At 40.9% G+C, this 15,849-nt stretch overlaps 1 protein-coding gene across 4 annotated transcripts in view; it reads right to left on the bottom strand.

The window, feature by feature from the left end:
• The window catches only part of LOC126277997 (uncharacterized), a 277,984-nt gene that overhangs the window by 79,387 nt on the left and 182,748 nt on the right, over nt 1-15,849 (bottom strand). For all 4 annotated transcript variants that reach the window (XM_049977675.1, XM_049977678.1, XM_049977677.1 and 1 more), the window contains 2 exons: nt 2,002-2,181; nt 748-952 (listed from right to left, as the gene is read on the bottom strand). In XM_049977675.1, the coding sequence (XP_049833632.1) occupies nt 748-952; nt 2,002-2,181 (385 nt within the window). The remainder of the gene's footprint in view (nt 1-747; nt 953-2,001; nt 2,182-15,849) is intronic.

The following is a 15,849-nucleotide window of genomic DNA, read 5'->3' as shown; positions in this document are numbered from 1 at the left end:
GGATAGCAACAACTGAACAGTGATGGAGTGAGTTGCTATTAGGGGAGCTTGTGGGAGTGAGAAGTGAGTTGCACACTAAAAAGGGCACAAATATGATCACATGCCAAAATGTTTGGAAAATTTTTTAAAGGTGCTGATAATGGTAGAATGAGGCAGCTGGTATTCCACTTTTCAGAGTCTTTTGAAACAGGAACACATTTGCCTTTTTATGTTGTGATTGGAGCATTATTCCTCTGCTCACCTCCTTCTTCCATTTCCTTATTTGAAATTTTTTCTGCCTTAAATATAATTTTGTTTCCCCACCCAGCCGATTATTTTAAGGGAGACATTGAAGATGCCAGTGTTAACACAAATACCGGCAAAAAGCAATTCACATTAAGCAAAACTGTAAGATCAGCATGTGTGAAGATACAAAGTGAAAAGAAACTCTGCATAGAAAGGTTTAGATAAAGATAGTACTTACTTTACAAAAAATGAAATAAGTAGGATACAACAGTTTCATGTTGTGTTCAAGTTTCATCTACAAATGATACACAAAATAACATAAGCATGTACCTGTGGGAAAAGCAAATGTGACTGAACAATGGGTTTACTTTCCATTCATTATAAACTTTACACTGTGAAATTTTGTACACTTTATTAAATTTTCCATGTAGTGAAACAAAGCTATTAATGAAAATAATCACAATGTTAAATCTCTTCAAGAGGCTATAGTGTCACATAATGACAGTGCAAAGATATACTTACTGTATCTCAGTTTCCTCGGTTTTCCAGCTCTTAGGCTAGTTAATAGACCAGTTCGTTCATGAAATACTTCACCATCGTCATCATCTTCATCGTCTCCACTGGAGTCTGTTTCTTCTGCTGGATTAGAGGTTTCATGTTGTTTCAAATGTTCATGTATCTCAGATTCTTCATTACAATGATGATCACACAGCTTACATAAATAACCCTGTGAAAATGAGAGCATTAGCTTAACAGTTCAAGACCCACAATACCAGATAGTAAATGTCTAAAATTACCTACAATTTCATGAATCTCTTCAGTGCTATTTTTATTTTTCAGAAATGGTCTTTTGTAATATGAAAACGATAGTTGCTACTTACCATATAGCAGAGCTGCTGAGTTGCAGATAGGCACAACAAAAGGCTGTCAGAAAGTGAGTTTTAAGCCAATAAGGCCTTTGTCGGAAATAGACTAAACACACACACACACACACACACACACACACACACACACACACACACACAAACTACAATCTTTGGCTGCTGAGGCCTCAGTAGCCAGAGACTGTGGTTATTTGTGTGAGAACTGCATTTCCGTGAGTGTGTGTGTATGTTGTTTATTTTCGTTGAAGACCTTGTTGGCTGAAAGCTACCTTTCTGACAGTCTTCTTGTTGTGCCTAAGTGGGACTTAGTATCTCCACTATATGGTTCCATAGTATTGTTACATTCCACCCTTGGTTTTCATGGTCTGTTATTTTTATATTGTTTGGTAAATTGTCAACATAGTAAAAAAGTGACAAAAATAATTAGATACGTATTATCACATTTCTAACACTTTTCAGTTCCTCAACTGAAGTACCTTACACCCTTGACACCAGAAATAACAAACCACCTATGTCTTTGTAATGAGAATTAAGAAATAAGCATAATGAATAGAGATATTGATCATTATAATATACAACACAAACATGATTGTCAACAGGTACTGAGTACTAAAAGAGCTACAGATCACTGCCCACTTGCTGCCAGAAGGCAGTTCTATAACAAGCTACCAAATATTACAAAGCAACTCTGTTGAAATCTTTTTAATGGCAAAGTGAAACTGTTGTTAATAAGTAGAGTACTTTACTTGTCCAAAGATTTCTGAGCTCCATTATAAGTAGTTAAGTAGTACTATCTCTGTACATTGCAGTATATTAGTGATGGTAAACAGTTATGTAATGCTTTCTGGTGTTTTAAGTGTACAAAAAAGCACATGGCAGCAAATAATATTACCTTGCGTAGTGCCTTTGGGCAGTTCAAGTAGTGCTCTTGCATACTGCTAAGTTCAGATGTTTCAAACAGACAGCTAGGGTTGTTGCACTGTATTTTCCCGTTCCGTTTTATTTTCATCTTCCACCTTCCAACAAGGGAATTGGTTGGCTTTGTGTAACCAAGTCGTTCAAACAATTCATCCTGGAATAACACAAGTTGCAAAATATTACAACACTGAAACACTTTCATACCCTAAACAACAAACAAAAGCTGGAAACAAAGACTTGTCAGCACTCAATGTGTGTGTGTGTGTGTGTGTGTGTGTGTGTGTGTGTGTGTGTGTGAGAGAGAGAGAGAGAGAGAGAGAGAGAGAGAGAGAGAGAGAGAGAGAGAGAGGTGAAAATGATGCTAGCAAAGATACAGGGTGGCAATTATTGAACTACATGAAGTAAAATCATCATAACTTCTGAATGGTTTGTGTTAGCACATGCAAACTGCATGGTTGGCCATGGGGCATGATGAAAATTAGTATGGTTTTAGTTTAGCAACGAAGCCCACTTTCAATTGGATGGGTTCATCATTAAGCAAAATTGGTGGATTTGGGCGACTGAAAATCTGTGGACTGATCAGTGTGATATTCCTTGATGGCATGGTGACTACTGAATGGTACATAAAGGTTTTGAAAGGTGATTTCATCCTCATTATCCAAAATGACCCCGATTTTGACAAGATGTATTTCATCCAAGACAAAGCTCTATCACATCAAAGCAGGAGGGTGTTTGATGTCCTGGAGGAACACTTTGCGGCAGCATTCTGGCTCTGGGGAACCCAGAGGCCACTGGCATGGACCTCGATTGGCTGCCATATTCTCCGGATCTGGACACATGCAACTCCTTTTTGTGGGGCTATATTGAAGACAAGGTGTACAGAAACAACCCAAAAACCATTGCTGAACTGAAAACAGCCATTTCGGAGGTCATCGACAGCACTGATGTTCCGACACTTCAGCATGTGGAATTTTGCTATTCGTCTGCACCTCATCGCCGCCAATGATGGCACGCATATGGAACATGTCATAACCTAAATCCGAATATCTGTAATGATGTTTACATGTTGAATAAAGTGTGTGTACGCCACAGTTTGTAACTTTTTTATGTAATTCAATAATTGTCCCCCTGCAATTATTTCTATGTCATCAAAACAGGAAATTTGAACATACAAAGAACAAAGTGGGCCAAATATTGAACCTATGGGTCACAGGTAAAGATTTTTCCCCAGTCAAATGAGGATTACTTATTCCTACAGACTGACTGTCCAATATTACACTTTGCTTCTGATTAGTCAAATATAACATAAAGCTGTTACTGATCATATATTTAACATCACAAAATTTATATATTTTAAACAGAGTTGTGATTAGCTCATTCTATGCCTTAAACCAGAGGAGCTGGAGCAAGCTCACGAAGGCTGATGATATGGCTCTTATATGGATTGGGAACCCAGATGTTGACATTTAGTTAGTTTTATACGTAGTTTTAATATCTCATGAAATAGGCATCAAATGAACAAACTACAGAGAATGAAACTCATCTAGCTTGAAGGGGGAAACCAGATGGCACTATGGTTGGCCCGCTAGATGGTGCTGCCATATGTCAAACCGATATCAGTTGCGGTTTTTTAAATAGGAACCCCCACTTTTTATTACATGTTTGTGTAGTACGTAAAGAGATACGAATGTTTTAGTTGGACCACTTTTTTCGCTTTGTGATAGATGGTGCTGTAATAGTCACAATGTAGAAGTACGTGGTATCATGTAACATTCCGCCAGTGCGGATGGTATTTGCTTCGTGATACATTACCTGTGTTAAAATGAACTGTTCACCAATTACGGACTAGGTTAATATCGTGTTGATATATGGCTATTGTGATCAAAATGCCCAATGGGAGTGTGCTATGTATGCTGCTCGGTATCACAGACGACATCATCCAAGTGTCAGGACCGTTCACCGGATGGTTACGTTATTTAAGGAAACAGGAAGTGTTCAGCCACATGTGAAATGTCAACCATAACCTGCAAAAAATGACGATGCCCAAGTAAGTGTTTTACATGCTGTCACAGCTAATCAGCACATCAGTAGCAGACACATTGTGCAGGAATCGGGAGTCTCAGAAACGTCGGTATCGAGAATGCTACATCAACATCGATTGCACTCGTACCATATTTCTAAATACCAGGAATTGAATGGCGACGACTTTGAACGTCGTGCACAGTTCTGCCACTGGGCCCAAGAGAAATTACGGGACGATGACAGATTTTTTGCACGTGTTCTATTTAGTTAGAAAGCGTCTTTCACCAACAGTAGTAATGTAAACTGCCATAATATGCACTATTGGGCAATGGAAAATCCACGATGTCTGAGACAAGTGGAACATCAGCTACCTTGGCGGGTTAATGTATGGTGCAGGATTATGGGAGGAAGGATAATTGGCCCCCATTTTATTAATGGCAGTCTAAATGCCCCCCCATGAACCATGGACCTTGCCGTTGGTGGGGAGGCTTGCATGCCTCAGCGATACAGATGGCCGTACTGTAGGTGCAACCACAACGGAGGGGTATCTGTTGAGAAGCCAGACAAACATGTGGTTCCTGAAGAGGGGCAGCAGCCTTTTCAGTAGTTGCAGGGGCAACAGTCTGGATGATTGACTGATCTGGCCTTGCAACATTAACCAAAATGGCCTAGCTGTGCTGGTACTGTGAACGGCTGAAAGCAAGGGGAAACTACAGCCGTAATTTATCCCGAGGACATGCAGCTTTACTGTATGATTAAATGATGATGACGTCCTCTTGGGTAAAATATTCCGGAGGTAAAATAGTCCCCCATTCGGATCTCCGGGCGGGGACTACTCAGGAGGATGTCGTTATCAGGAGAAAGAAAACTGGCGTTCTACGGATCGGAGCGTGGAATGTCAGATCCCTTAATCGGGCAGGTAGGTTAGAAAATTTAAAAAGGGAAATGGATAGGTTAAAGTTAGATATAGTGGGAATTAGTGAAGTTCGGTGGCAGGAGGAACAAGACTTCTGGTCAGGTGATTACAGGGTTATAAACACAAAATCAAATAGGGGTAATGCAGGAGTAGGTTTAATAATGAATAGGAAAATAGGAATGCGGGTAAGCTACTACAAACAGCATAGTGAACGCATTATTGTGGCCAAGATAGACACAAAGCCCATGCCTACGACAGTAGTACAAGTTTATATGCCAACTAGCTCTGCAGATGATGAAGAAATTGATGAAATGTATGATGAGATAAAAGAAATTATTCAGTTAGTGAAGGGAGACAAAAATTTACTAGTCATGGGTGACTGGAATTCGTCAGTAGGACAAGGGAGAGAAGGAAACATAGTAGGTGATTATGGATTGGGGCTAAGAAATGAAAGAGGAAGCCGTCTGGTAGAATTTTGCACAGAGCATAACTTAATCATAGCTAACACTTGGTTCAAGAATCATAAAAGAAGGTTGTATACATGGTAGAATCCTGGAGATACTAAAAGGTATCAGATAGATTATATAATGGTAAGACAGAGATTTAGGAATCAGGTTTTAAATTGTAGGACATTTCCAGGGGCGGATGTGGACTCTGACCACAATCTATTGGTTATGACCTGTAGGTTAAAACTGAAGAAACTGCAAAAAGGTGGGAATTTAAGGACATGGGATCTGGATAAGCTGAAAGAACCAGAGGTTGTACAGAGTTTCAAGGAGAGCATAAGGGAACAATTGGTAGCAATGGGGGAAAGAAACACAGTTGAAGAAGAATGGGTAGCTCTGAGGGATGAAGTAGTGAAGGCAGCAGAGGATAAAGTAGGTAAAAAGACGAGGGTTGCTAGAAATCCTTGGGTAACAGAAGAAATATTGAATTTAATTGATGAAAGGAGAAAATATAAAATTGCAGTAAATGAAGCAGGCAAAAAGGAATACAAACATCTCAAAAATGAGATCGACAGGAAGTGCAAAATGGCTAAGCAGGGATGGCTAGAGGACAAATGTAAGGATGTAGAAGCTTATCTCACTAGGGTTAAGATAGATACTGCCTACAGGAAAATTAAAGAGACCTTTGGAGAGAAGAGAACCACGTGTATGAATATCAAGTGCTCAGATGGCAATCCAGTTCTAAGCAACGAAGGGAAGGCAGAAAAGTGGAAGGAGTATATAGGTTTATACAAGGGCGATGTACTTGAGGACAATATTATGGAAATAGAAGAGGATGTAGATGAAGACGAAATGGGAGATACGATACTGCGTGAAGAGTTTGACAGAGCACTGAAAGACCTGAGTCGAAACAAGGCCCCCGGAGTAGACAACATTCCATTAAAACTACTGACGGCCTTGGGAGAGCCAGTCATGACAAAACTCTACCAGCTGGTGAGCAAGATGTATGAGACAGGTGAAATACCCTCAGACTTCAAGAAGAATATAATAATTCCAATCCCAAAGAAAGCAGGTGCTGACAGATGTGAAAATTACCGAACTATCAGTTTAATAAGTCACAGCTGCAAAATACTAATGCGAATTCTTTACAGACGAATGGAAAAACTGGTAGATGCGGACCTCGGGGAGGATCAGTTTGGATTCCGTCGAAATGTTGGAACACGTGAGGCAATACTGACCTTACGACTTATCTTAGAAGAAAGATTAAGAAAAGGCAAACCTACATTCCTAGCATTTGTAGACTTAGAGAAAGCTTTTGACAATGTTGACTGGAATACTCTCTTTCAAATTCTGAAGGTGGCAGGGGTAAAATACAGGGAGCGAAAGGCTATTTACAATTTGTACAGAAACCAGATGGCAGTCATAAGAGTCGAGGGGCATGAAAAGGAAGCAGTGGTTGGGAAAGGAGTGAGACAGGGTTGTAGCCTCTCCCCTATGTTATTCGATCTGTATATTGAGCAAGCAGTAAAGGAAACAAAAGAAAAATTTGGAGTAGGTATTAAAATTCATGGAGAAGAAATAAAAACTTTGAGGTTCGCCGATGACATTGTAATTCTGTCAGAGACGGCAAAGGACTTGGAAGAGCAGTTGAACGGAATGGACAGTGTCTTGAAAGAAGGGTATAAGATGAACATCAACAAAAGCAAAACGAGGATAATGGAATGTAGTCAAATTAAATCGGGTGATGCTGAGGGAATTAGATTATGAAATGAGACACTTGAAGTAGTAAAGGAGTTTTGCTATTTAGGAAGTAAAACAACTGATGATGGTCGAAGTAGAGAGGATATAAAACGTAGACTGGCAATGGCAAGGAAAGCGTTTCTCAAGAAGAGAAATTTGTTAACATCGAATATAGATTTATGTATCAGGAAGTCGTTTATGAAAGTATTTGTTTGGAGTGTAGCCATGTATGGACGTGAAACATGGACGATAACTAGTTTGGACAAGAAGAGAATAGAAGCTTTCGAAATGTGGTGCTACAGAAGAATGCTGAAGATTAGATGGGTAGATCACGTAACTAATGAGGAGGTATTGAATATGATTGGGGAGAAGAGAATTTTGTGGCACAACTTGACTAGAAGAAGGGATCGGTTGGTAGGACATGTTTTGAGGCATCAAGGGATCACAAATTTAGCATTGGAGGGCAGCGTGGAGGGTAAAAATCGTAGAGGGAGACCAAGAGATGAATACACTAAGCAGATTCAGAAGGATGTAGGTTGCAGTAGGTACTGGGAGATGAAGCAGATTGCACAGGATAGAGTAGCATGGAGAGCTGCATCAAACCAGTCTCAGGGACTGAAGACAACAACAACAACAACAGTCTAAATGGTGCAATGTATGCTAGTTTCCTACGTAAGGTTCTACCAATGTTACTACAAGATGTTTCACTGCATGACAGAATGGCAATGTGTTTCCAATATGATGGATGTCCGGCACATAGCTCGCGTGCGGTCGAAGAGGTATTTAATAGCATATTTCATGACAGGTGGATTGGTCGCTGAAGCATGGCTGGCACCTTCACCGGATCTGATGTCCCCAGATTTCTTTCTGTGGGGAAAGTTGAAGGATGTTTGCTATCGTGATCCATCGACAACGCCTGACAACATGCATCAGCACATTGCCAATGCATGCGTGAACATTACAGAAGGCGAACTACTCACTGTTGAGAGGTATGTTGTTACACGTATTGCCAAATTCATTGAGGTTGACAGACATCATTATGAGCATTTATTGCATTAATGTGGTATTTACAGGTAATCACACTGTAACAGCATGCGTTCTCAGAAATGATAAGTTCACAAAGGTACATATATCACATTGGAACAAGTGAAATAAAATGTTCAAATGTACCTATGTTCTGTATTTTAATTTAGAAAACCTACCTGTTATGAACTGTTCGTCTAAAATTGTGAGTTATATGTTTGTGACTATTACAGCGCCATCTATCACAAAGCGAAAAATGTGGTCCAACTAAAACATTCATATTTCTTTACGAACTACATGAATATGTAATAAAAAATAGATGTTCCTATAAAAAAAACCTCTGTGTGTGTGTTATATACCTGTAATTGTAACTGCATGTGAGCCCCATATGAATAAATATTTTAAAAAATCCATGCCTTAGACGTTGTGGTGGTCTTTGCCCAAAGACTGGTTTGATGGAACTCCCCATCCTGTGGAAGCCTCTTCATCTCCGAATAGCTACTGCAACTTACATCGTCCTGAATCTGCTAACTGTAATCATCCCTTGGTGTCCATCTAAAATCTGTACCCCCCCCCCCCCCCCCCCCCCACACACACACACACACACTTCCCTCCAATACTAATTGGCGATCTCTTGATATCTCAGAATGCGTCCTATAGACTGATTCCTTCTTCTAGTCAGATTGTGCCACAAATTTCTTCTCTCCCCATTCTATTCAGTACTTCCTCATTAGTTACATGATCTACCCCCATAATCTTCAACATTCTTTTGTAGCGCCACATTTCAAAAGCTTCCATTCTCTTTTTGTCTAAGATGTTTATCACTCGTGTTTCACTTCCACACAAAGCTACACTCCAGACAAATACTTTCTGGAAAGACTTCCTAACACTTAAATCTATACTCGATGTTAACAAATTTCTCTTCTTCAGAAATGCTTTTCTTTCTACTGCCAATCTACATTTTATATCATCTCTACTTTGTCCATCATCAGTTACTCTGCCGTCCAAATACAAAACTCATCTACTACTTTAAGGGTCTCATTTCCTAATCCAAGTCCCTCATCACCACCTGATTTAATTCAACTACATTCCATTATCCTTGTTTTAATTTTGGTTGATGTATAATTATGTCCTCCTTTCAACACACTGTCCATTTCATTCAAATGCTCGTCCAAGTCCTTTCCTACCTTTGACAGAATTAGTGTCATTGGCAAACATTAAGATTATTATTTCTTCTTCAAGAAGTGTAATTCCTATTCCAAATTTTTCTTTTGTTTCCTTTACTGCTTGCTCAATGCAAAGACTAGTTGAGAGAGCAGCGAGACTGGGTTGTAGCCTATCCACAATGTTATTCAGTGTTTCCTTTTCACACCCATCAACTCTTGTAGCTGCTATCTGGTTACTATGCAAGTTGTAAATAGCCTTTTGCTCCTTGTATTTTACCCCTGCCACCTCCAGGATTTCAAGGAGAGTACTCCAGTCAACACTGTCAAAAAATTTCTCTTAGTTAACAAATGTTATAAAGGTAGATTTGCTTTTATCTTCTATGATAAGTCGTAGGGTCAGCATTGCCTTGTGTGCTCCTACATTTCTCTGAAATTCAAACTGATCTGCCCTGAGGTCAGCTTCTACTAGCTCTTCCGTTCTTTTGGAACAAATGTGTGTTAGTATTTTGCAATGATGAATTATTAAATTGATAGTTTGGTAAAATTTACAATCATCAGCACCTGCTTTCTGGAATGGGACTTATGAGGGTGGTTTGAAAAGTTTTCGGAACAGAATAGAAAAAAAAATACTTACAGCACTGAAACTTTTCTTATTTTTCAATGTAGTCTCCTTATAGATTAATGCACTTGGTCCAACAATGTTCCAGTGCCTTAATCCTATCTTAAAAATGAGTTTCCTTCAGGCCTGGAAAATAGTTGTTAACTCCTGCTATCAATTCTTCGTTTGAAGAAAATCTTCATTCACCAAGAAAAATTTTCAGTTTCGGGAAGAGATGGAAGTCTGACGGAGCCATATCACATGAATAAGGTGGGTGTGGCAAGATTTCATACCTTAGTTCATGTAGTTTTGCCATAGTGATGGCACATGTGTAGGGGCGCGCATCAAGAGTCGTGGTACCCAACCTGCAGATAAGTTTTTCATTTCTAATTCTTCAGTTAAAATGTGATATACCCTTTCAGATGACATCTGGCAAGTATGAGCAATTTTACACACTTTCCATTGGAGATTTTACATGACAATTTTGTGCACTTTTGCCATGATTTCTGGAGTAGTAATTAACGGAACAGAATGTGACGTAAAAGGATTGTCATTTCACCTGTCAGCCATTGTTATAGGTATATGTAGGTATAGTGCCAGATGAAAAAACAATGAGGCATTTGTGTCAGCATGGCAGCAGCTCCTAGAAAATCTAGATTTACTTCTGGAGGTGGTCAAGTTGAAAATATAATACATGCAAAATAGTAGCTCACTTTGTTAAAACTTGAGCAATCTGAAATACTTTACTCGGAAAGAATGCATCAGCAGAAGAATGTCACTTACATATTTATTACTGTCCCTTAACTTATAACTTATCAGTCAATAAAATAGAGAATGATGGTCTCTTCTCAACGTATAATTGATTATAAACTTCAATATACAGTTCTGACTAATAGTTCTATAGGTCGCAGCCGGATCTGACCAAGATGATGCCGTCATTGTAAGTGTTGACTGCAGAGTGAGCTCAAGCAGTACTGTGCCCTGATGTAAATAATCTTTCGGCAGTGCTGGTGTATGGAACCTCTTGATGGTATGTCTTCACCAATGTCACTTATTCATCATTGCGTTAGGCAGTCCTTACTTGTGGCTCCATTGTGTACCATCACTGACGTGAGACCTATTTCTTTGGATGACACCACAATAGAAGTGATGAAGTTAAACATTACACAACCACTGTTGCATAGGCCAGATAAGCTGCTGGAGGTGCTCCCAATGCAAAGTTTGATCTATGTGATTGAAACATTATACCCTGATCCAGTCCTTTCCTTCAATTGGCTAATGGACTCGCAAGAAGGAAGAATTTCAACAGAGAGGATGCTTTAACATTTGCAGCACTACCAAGAGCTGCAAAGATGTACAGTCAGGACCACGAATGTCACAATAACAGGCACAGTGTTAGTTTAGACTCTGGTTTGTGCAGCCTTTGCCTACCTTAGATGGAGAGCCGCTAATGAGTGTAACCCTCCATTTTATCACATACCACTAAACTGTTTAAGTAATCATATGTAAAGCAGAATGGTGGCGTACAGAAAATTTGGATCTACGGAAGCGTATTCTAGAATTAAGAATGTGTGGAACTCACAGGGCGGGGCACGGAGAGCCGAGTTGATTGATGGAATGAGCACTGTTGGTTGTGTGAATGAAGAAGAGCGAGGAAGAAATGGTGATAACAGTAGTTATATGTTCTTGTAAAGGGGTTTTTAATGCATATTGAGTAGTGAGTAATAAGGCCTGAAGTTTAACGTAATAATGCGAGGAATGATGAATGAGTATGGATCACCAAGAAGCCAGTGGACCAGAGTGCAGAATGAAAGTATGACCTCTGAACCTTGAGGCTCGAGATGAATAGTGTTACGAAGGAAAATGAAAATAACATACATTGTAGCCATGTATACGGAGTCTCTTGTTGCAGACTGGTCATAGGTAAATATGGGGGGAGGAGTTTATTAGTTATTGGGAGCCCCAACGTTAGGCTGGTGATGGAGCCCCTTAGGGAAATAGCGGAAAGGTCGGGGAAGAAGGCCAGTGTTCACTCTGTCTGCTTGCTGGGGAGTCTCATCCGAGATGCGGAGGAGGCCCCACCGGTGGCGATAGAGATCACTGGGTGCACCCGACTGCAAATTGTTGCTCATGTTGGCACCAATGACTCCTGGGTTCAGAGGTCATCCTCAGTTCATACAGGCAGTTGGCGGAATTGGTGAAGGCGGAAAGCCTCGCTCGTGGGGTGGAATCAGAGCTAACTATTTGTAGTATCATTCCCAGAACCGATTGCGGTCCTCTGGTTTGGAGCCGAGTGGAAGGCTTAAACCAGCGGCTCAGACGATTCTGCGGAGATCTGGGGTGCAAATTTCTCGACCTCCGCTATCGGGTGGAGAAATGTAGGGTCCCCCTGAATAGGTCAGGCATGCACTACACGCCGGAAGCAGCTACAAGGGTAGTGGAGTACGTGTGGAGTGCACATGGGGGTTTTTTAGGTTAGAGAATTCCCTCCCTAGGCCTGACAAGACACTTCCTGAGACGCGGCAAGGTAGGAGTAAGCAAAATGCAACAGGGAATAACAATATTAATGTGGTAATAGTAAACTGCAGGAGCGTCCATAGAAAGGTCCCAGAACTGCTCTCATTAATAAATGGTCACAACGCCCTTATAGTACTAGGGGCAGAAAGTTGGCTGAAACCAGACGTAAACAGTAATGAAATCCTAAACTCAGATTGAAATGTATACTAGAGAGACAGGCTGGACAGTGAAGGGGGAGGCATGTTTATAGTGATAAGAAGTGCAATAGTATCGAAGGAAATTGACGGAGATCCGAAATGTGAAATGATTTTGGTGAAGATCACAGTTAAAGCAGGCTCAGACATGGTAATTGGATGTCTCTATAGGCCCCCAGGCTCAGCAGCTGTTGTGGCTGGGCACCTGAAGGATAATTTGGAAAATATTTCGAGTAGATTTCCCCACCATGTTATAGTTCTGAGTAGAGATTTTAATTTGCCGGATATAGACTGGGAGACTCAAACGTTCATAACGGGTGGCAGGGACAAAGAATCCAGTGAAATTATTTTAAGTGCTTTATCTGAAAACTAACTTGAGCAGTTAAACAAACTGACTCATGGCGATAACATATTAGACCTTCTGGTGACAAACAGACCCGAACGATTTGAAACAGTTAACTCAGAACAGGGAATCAGCGGTCATAAGGTGGTTACTGCATCTATGATTTCAGCCATAAATAGAACTATTAAAAAAGGTAGGAAGATTTTTCTGTTTAGCAAAAGTGACTAAAAGCAGATTACAGAGTACCTAATGGCTCAACACAAACGTTTTGTCTCAAGTACAGATAGTGTTGAGGATCAGTGGACAAAGTTCAAAACCATCGTACAATATGCGTTAGATGAGTATGTGCCAAGCAAGATCGTAAGAGATGCAAAGGAGCCACCGTGGTACAACAACCGAGTTAGTAAACTGCTGCGGAAGCAAAGGGAACTTCACAGCAAACATAAACATAGCCAAAGCCTTGCAGACAAACAAAACTTACGCGAAGCAAAATGTAGTGTGAGGAGGGCTATGCGAGAGGCGTTCAATGAATTCGAAAGTAAAGTTCTATGTACAGACTTGGCAGAAAATCCTAAGAAATTTTGGTCTTATGTCAAAGCGGTAGGTGGATTAAAACAAAATGTCCAGACACACTGTGATCAAAATGGTACTGAAACAAAGGATGACAGACTAAAGGCCGAAATACTAAATGTTTTTTTCCAAAGCTGTTTCACAGAGGAAGACTGCACTGTAGTTCCTTCTCTAGATTGTCGCACAGATGACAAAATGGTAGATATCGAAATAGACGACAGAGCAATAGAGAAACAATTAAAATCGCTCAAAAGAGGAAAGGCCGCTGGACCTGACGGGATACCAGTTCGATTTTACACAGAATACGCAAAAGAACTTGCCCCCCTTCTTGCAGCGGTGTACCGTAGGTCTCTAGAGGAGTGTAGCGTTCCAAAGGATTGGAAAAGAGCACAGGTCATCCCCGTTTTCAAGAAGGGACGTCGAACAGATGTGCAGAACTATAGACGTATATTACAAACGTCGATCAGTTGTAGAATTTTGGAACACGTATTATGTTTGAGTATAATGACTTTCCTGGAGACTAGAAATCTACTCTGTAGGAATCAGCATGGGTTTCGAAAAGACGGTCGTGTGAAAACCAGCTCGCACTATTCGTCCACAAGACTAAGAGGGCCATAGACACGGGTTCACAGTTAGATGCCGTGTTTCTTGACTTCCGCAAGGCGTTCGTTACAGTTCCCCACAGTGGTTTAATGAACAAAGTAAGAGCATATAGACTATCAGACCAATTGTGTGATTGGATTGAGGAGTTCCTAGATAACAGAACGCAACATGTCTTTCTCAATGGAGAGAAGTCTTCCGAAGTAAAGAGTGCTTTCAGGTGTGCCGCAGGGGAGTGTCATAGGACCGTTGCTATTCACAATATACATAAATGACCTGGTGGATGACATCGGAAGTTCACTGAGGCTTTTTGCAGATGATGCTGTGGTGTATTGAGAGGTTGTAACAATGGAAAATTGTACTGAAATGCAGGAGGATCTGCAGTGAATTGACGCATGGTGCAGGGAATGGCAATTGAATCTCAATGTAGACAAGTGTAATGTGCTGCGAATACATAGAAAGATAGATCCCTTATCATTTAGCTACAAAATAGCAGGTCAGCAACTGGAAGCAGTTAATTCCATAAATTATCTGGGAGTACGCATTAGGAGTGATTTGAAATGGAATGATCATATAAAGTTGACCGTCGGTAAAGCAGATTCCAGACTGAGATTCATTGGAAGAATCCTAAGGAAATGCAATCCGAAAACAAAGGAAGTAGGTTACAGTACGCTTGTTCGCTCACTGCTTGAATACTGCTCAGCAGTGTGGGATCCATACCAGATAGGGTTGATAGAAGAGAGAGAGAAGATCCAACGCAGAGCAGCGCACTTCGTTACAGGATCATTTAGTAATCGCGAAAGCGTCACGGAGATGATAGATAAACTCCAGTGGAAGACTCTGCAGGAGAGACGCTTTGTAGCTCGGTACTGGGTTTTGTTGAAGTTTCGAGAACATACCTTCACCGAAGAGTCAAGCAGTATATTGCTCCCTCCTACGTATATCTCGCGAAGAGACCATGAGGATAAAATCAGAGAGATTAGAGCCCACACAGAAGCATACCGACAATCCTCCTTTCCACGAACAATACGAGACTAGAATAGAAGGGAGAACTGATAGAGGTACTCAAGGTACCCTCCGCCACACATCGTCAGGTGGCTTGCGGAGTATGGATGTAGATGTAGATGTAGATATGAGGGCTGCATCTTCCCAAAGGGGGATGATATGTAGCACCATTGCTATTTTGGGTGCTATTGTGGAAATAGTAGTTCAGCTATGGCTGCATTGAAAGCCATGGGTGCTGAGGCATTGGTATGCTGATTTCATCAATAGGCCTGTTTACCCACCACAATGCAGAAGTGTTGGATGATGGTGTTGATTCATAAGTGATTGGAAGCATTGCATCAGCATAACAACCATGCCATTAACCAGTATAGAAACACACTTATTTTAGCAGACATCTGAGCACTCTAGCAGCACCCTTGATAATGATGGGTGTCACCAGTCACCACCGAGTTATGGGACAACAAGCAGCCAACACCGGTCCAGGTCACCACCTCCCCAAGACCAGCTCCTTGTACTAAGCACACGGCCTGTGGACTTAGCTCTATGTGATGGATGAGCCACTTCCAGCCTTTCTTCAGCAGCATCTGAGCTTCTGTCTTGGAGGGCAGCAATTTGTATCTGCGGCAGTGTGGCCCACTGCACACCAACACTGGGGCAAGTGCTCCAGCAACCACTGTCACCT

This window comes from Schistocerca gregaria, chromosome 6, assembly GCF_023897955.1.
Source record: "Schistocerca gregaria isolate iqSchGreg1 chromosome 6, iqSchGreg1.2, whole genome shotgun sequence".
NCBI lineage: Eukaryota > Metazoa > Arthropoda > Insecta > Orthoptera > Acrididae > Schistocerca > Schistocerca gregaria.
Note: the sequence above shows the minus strand (reverse complement) of the source record. Positions and strands in the feature narration are given on the sequence as shown.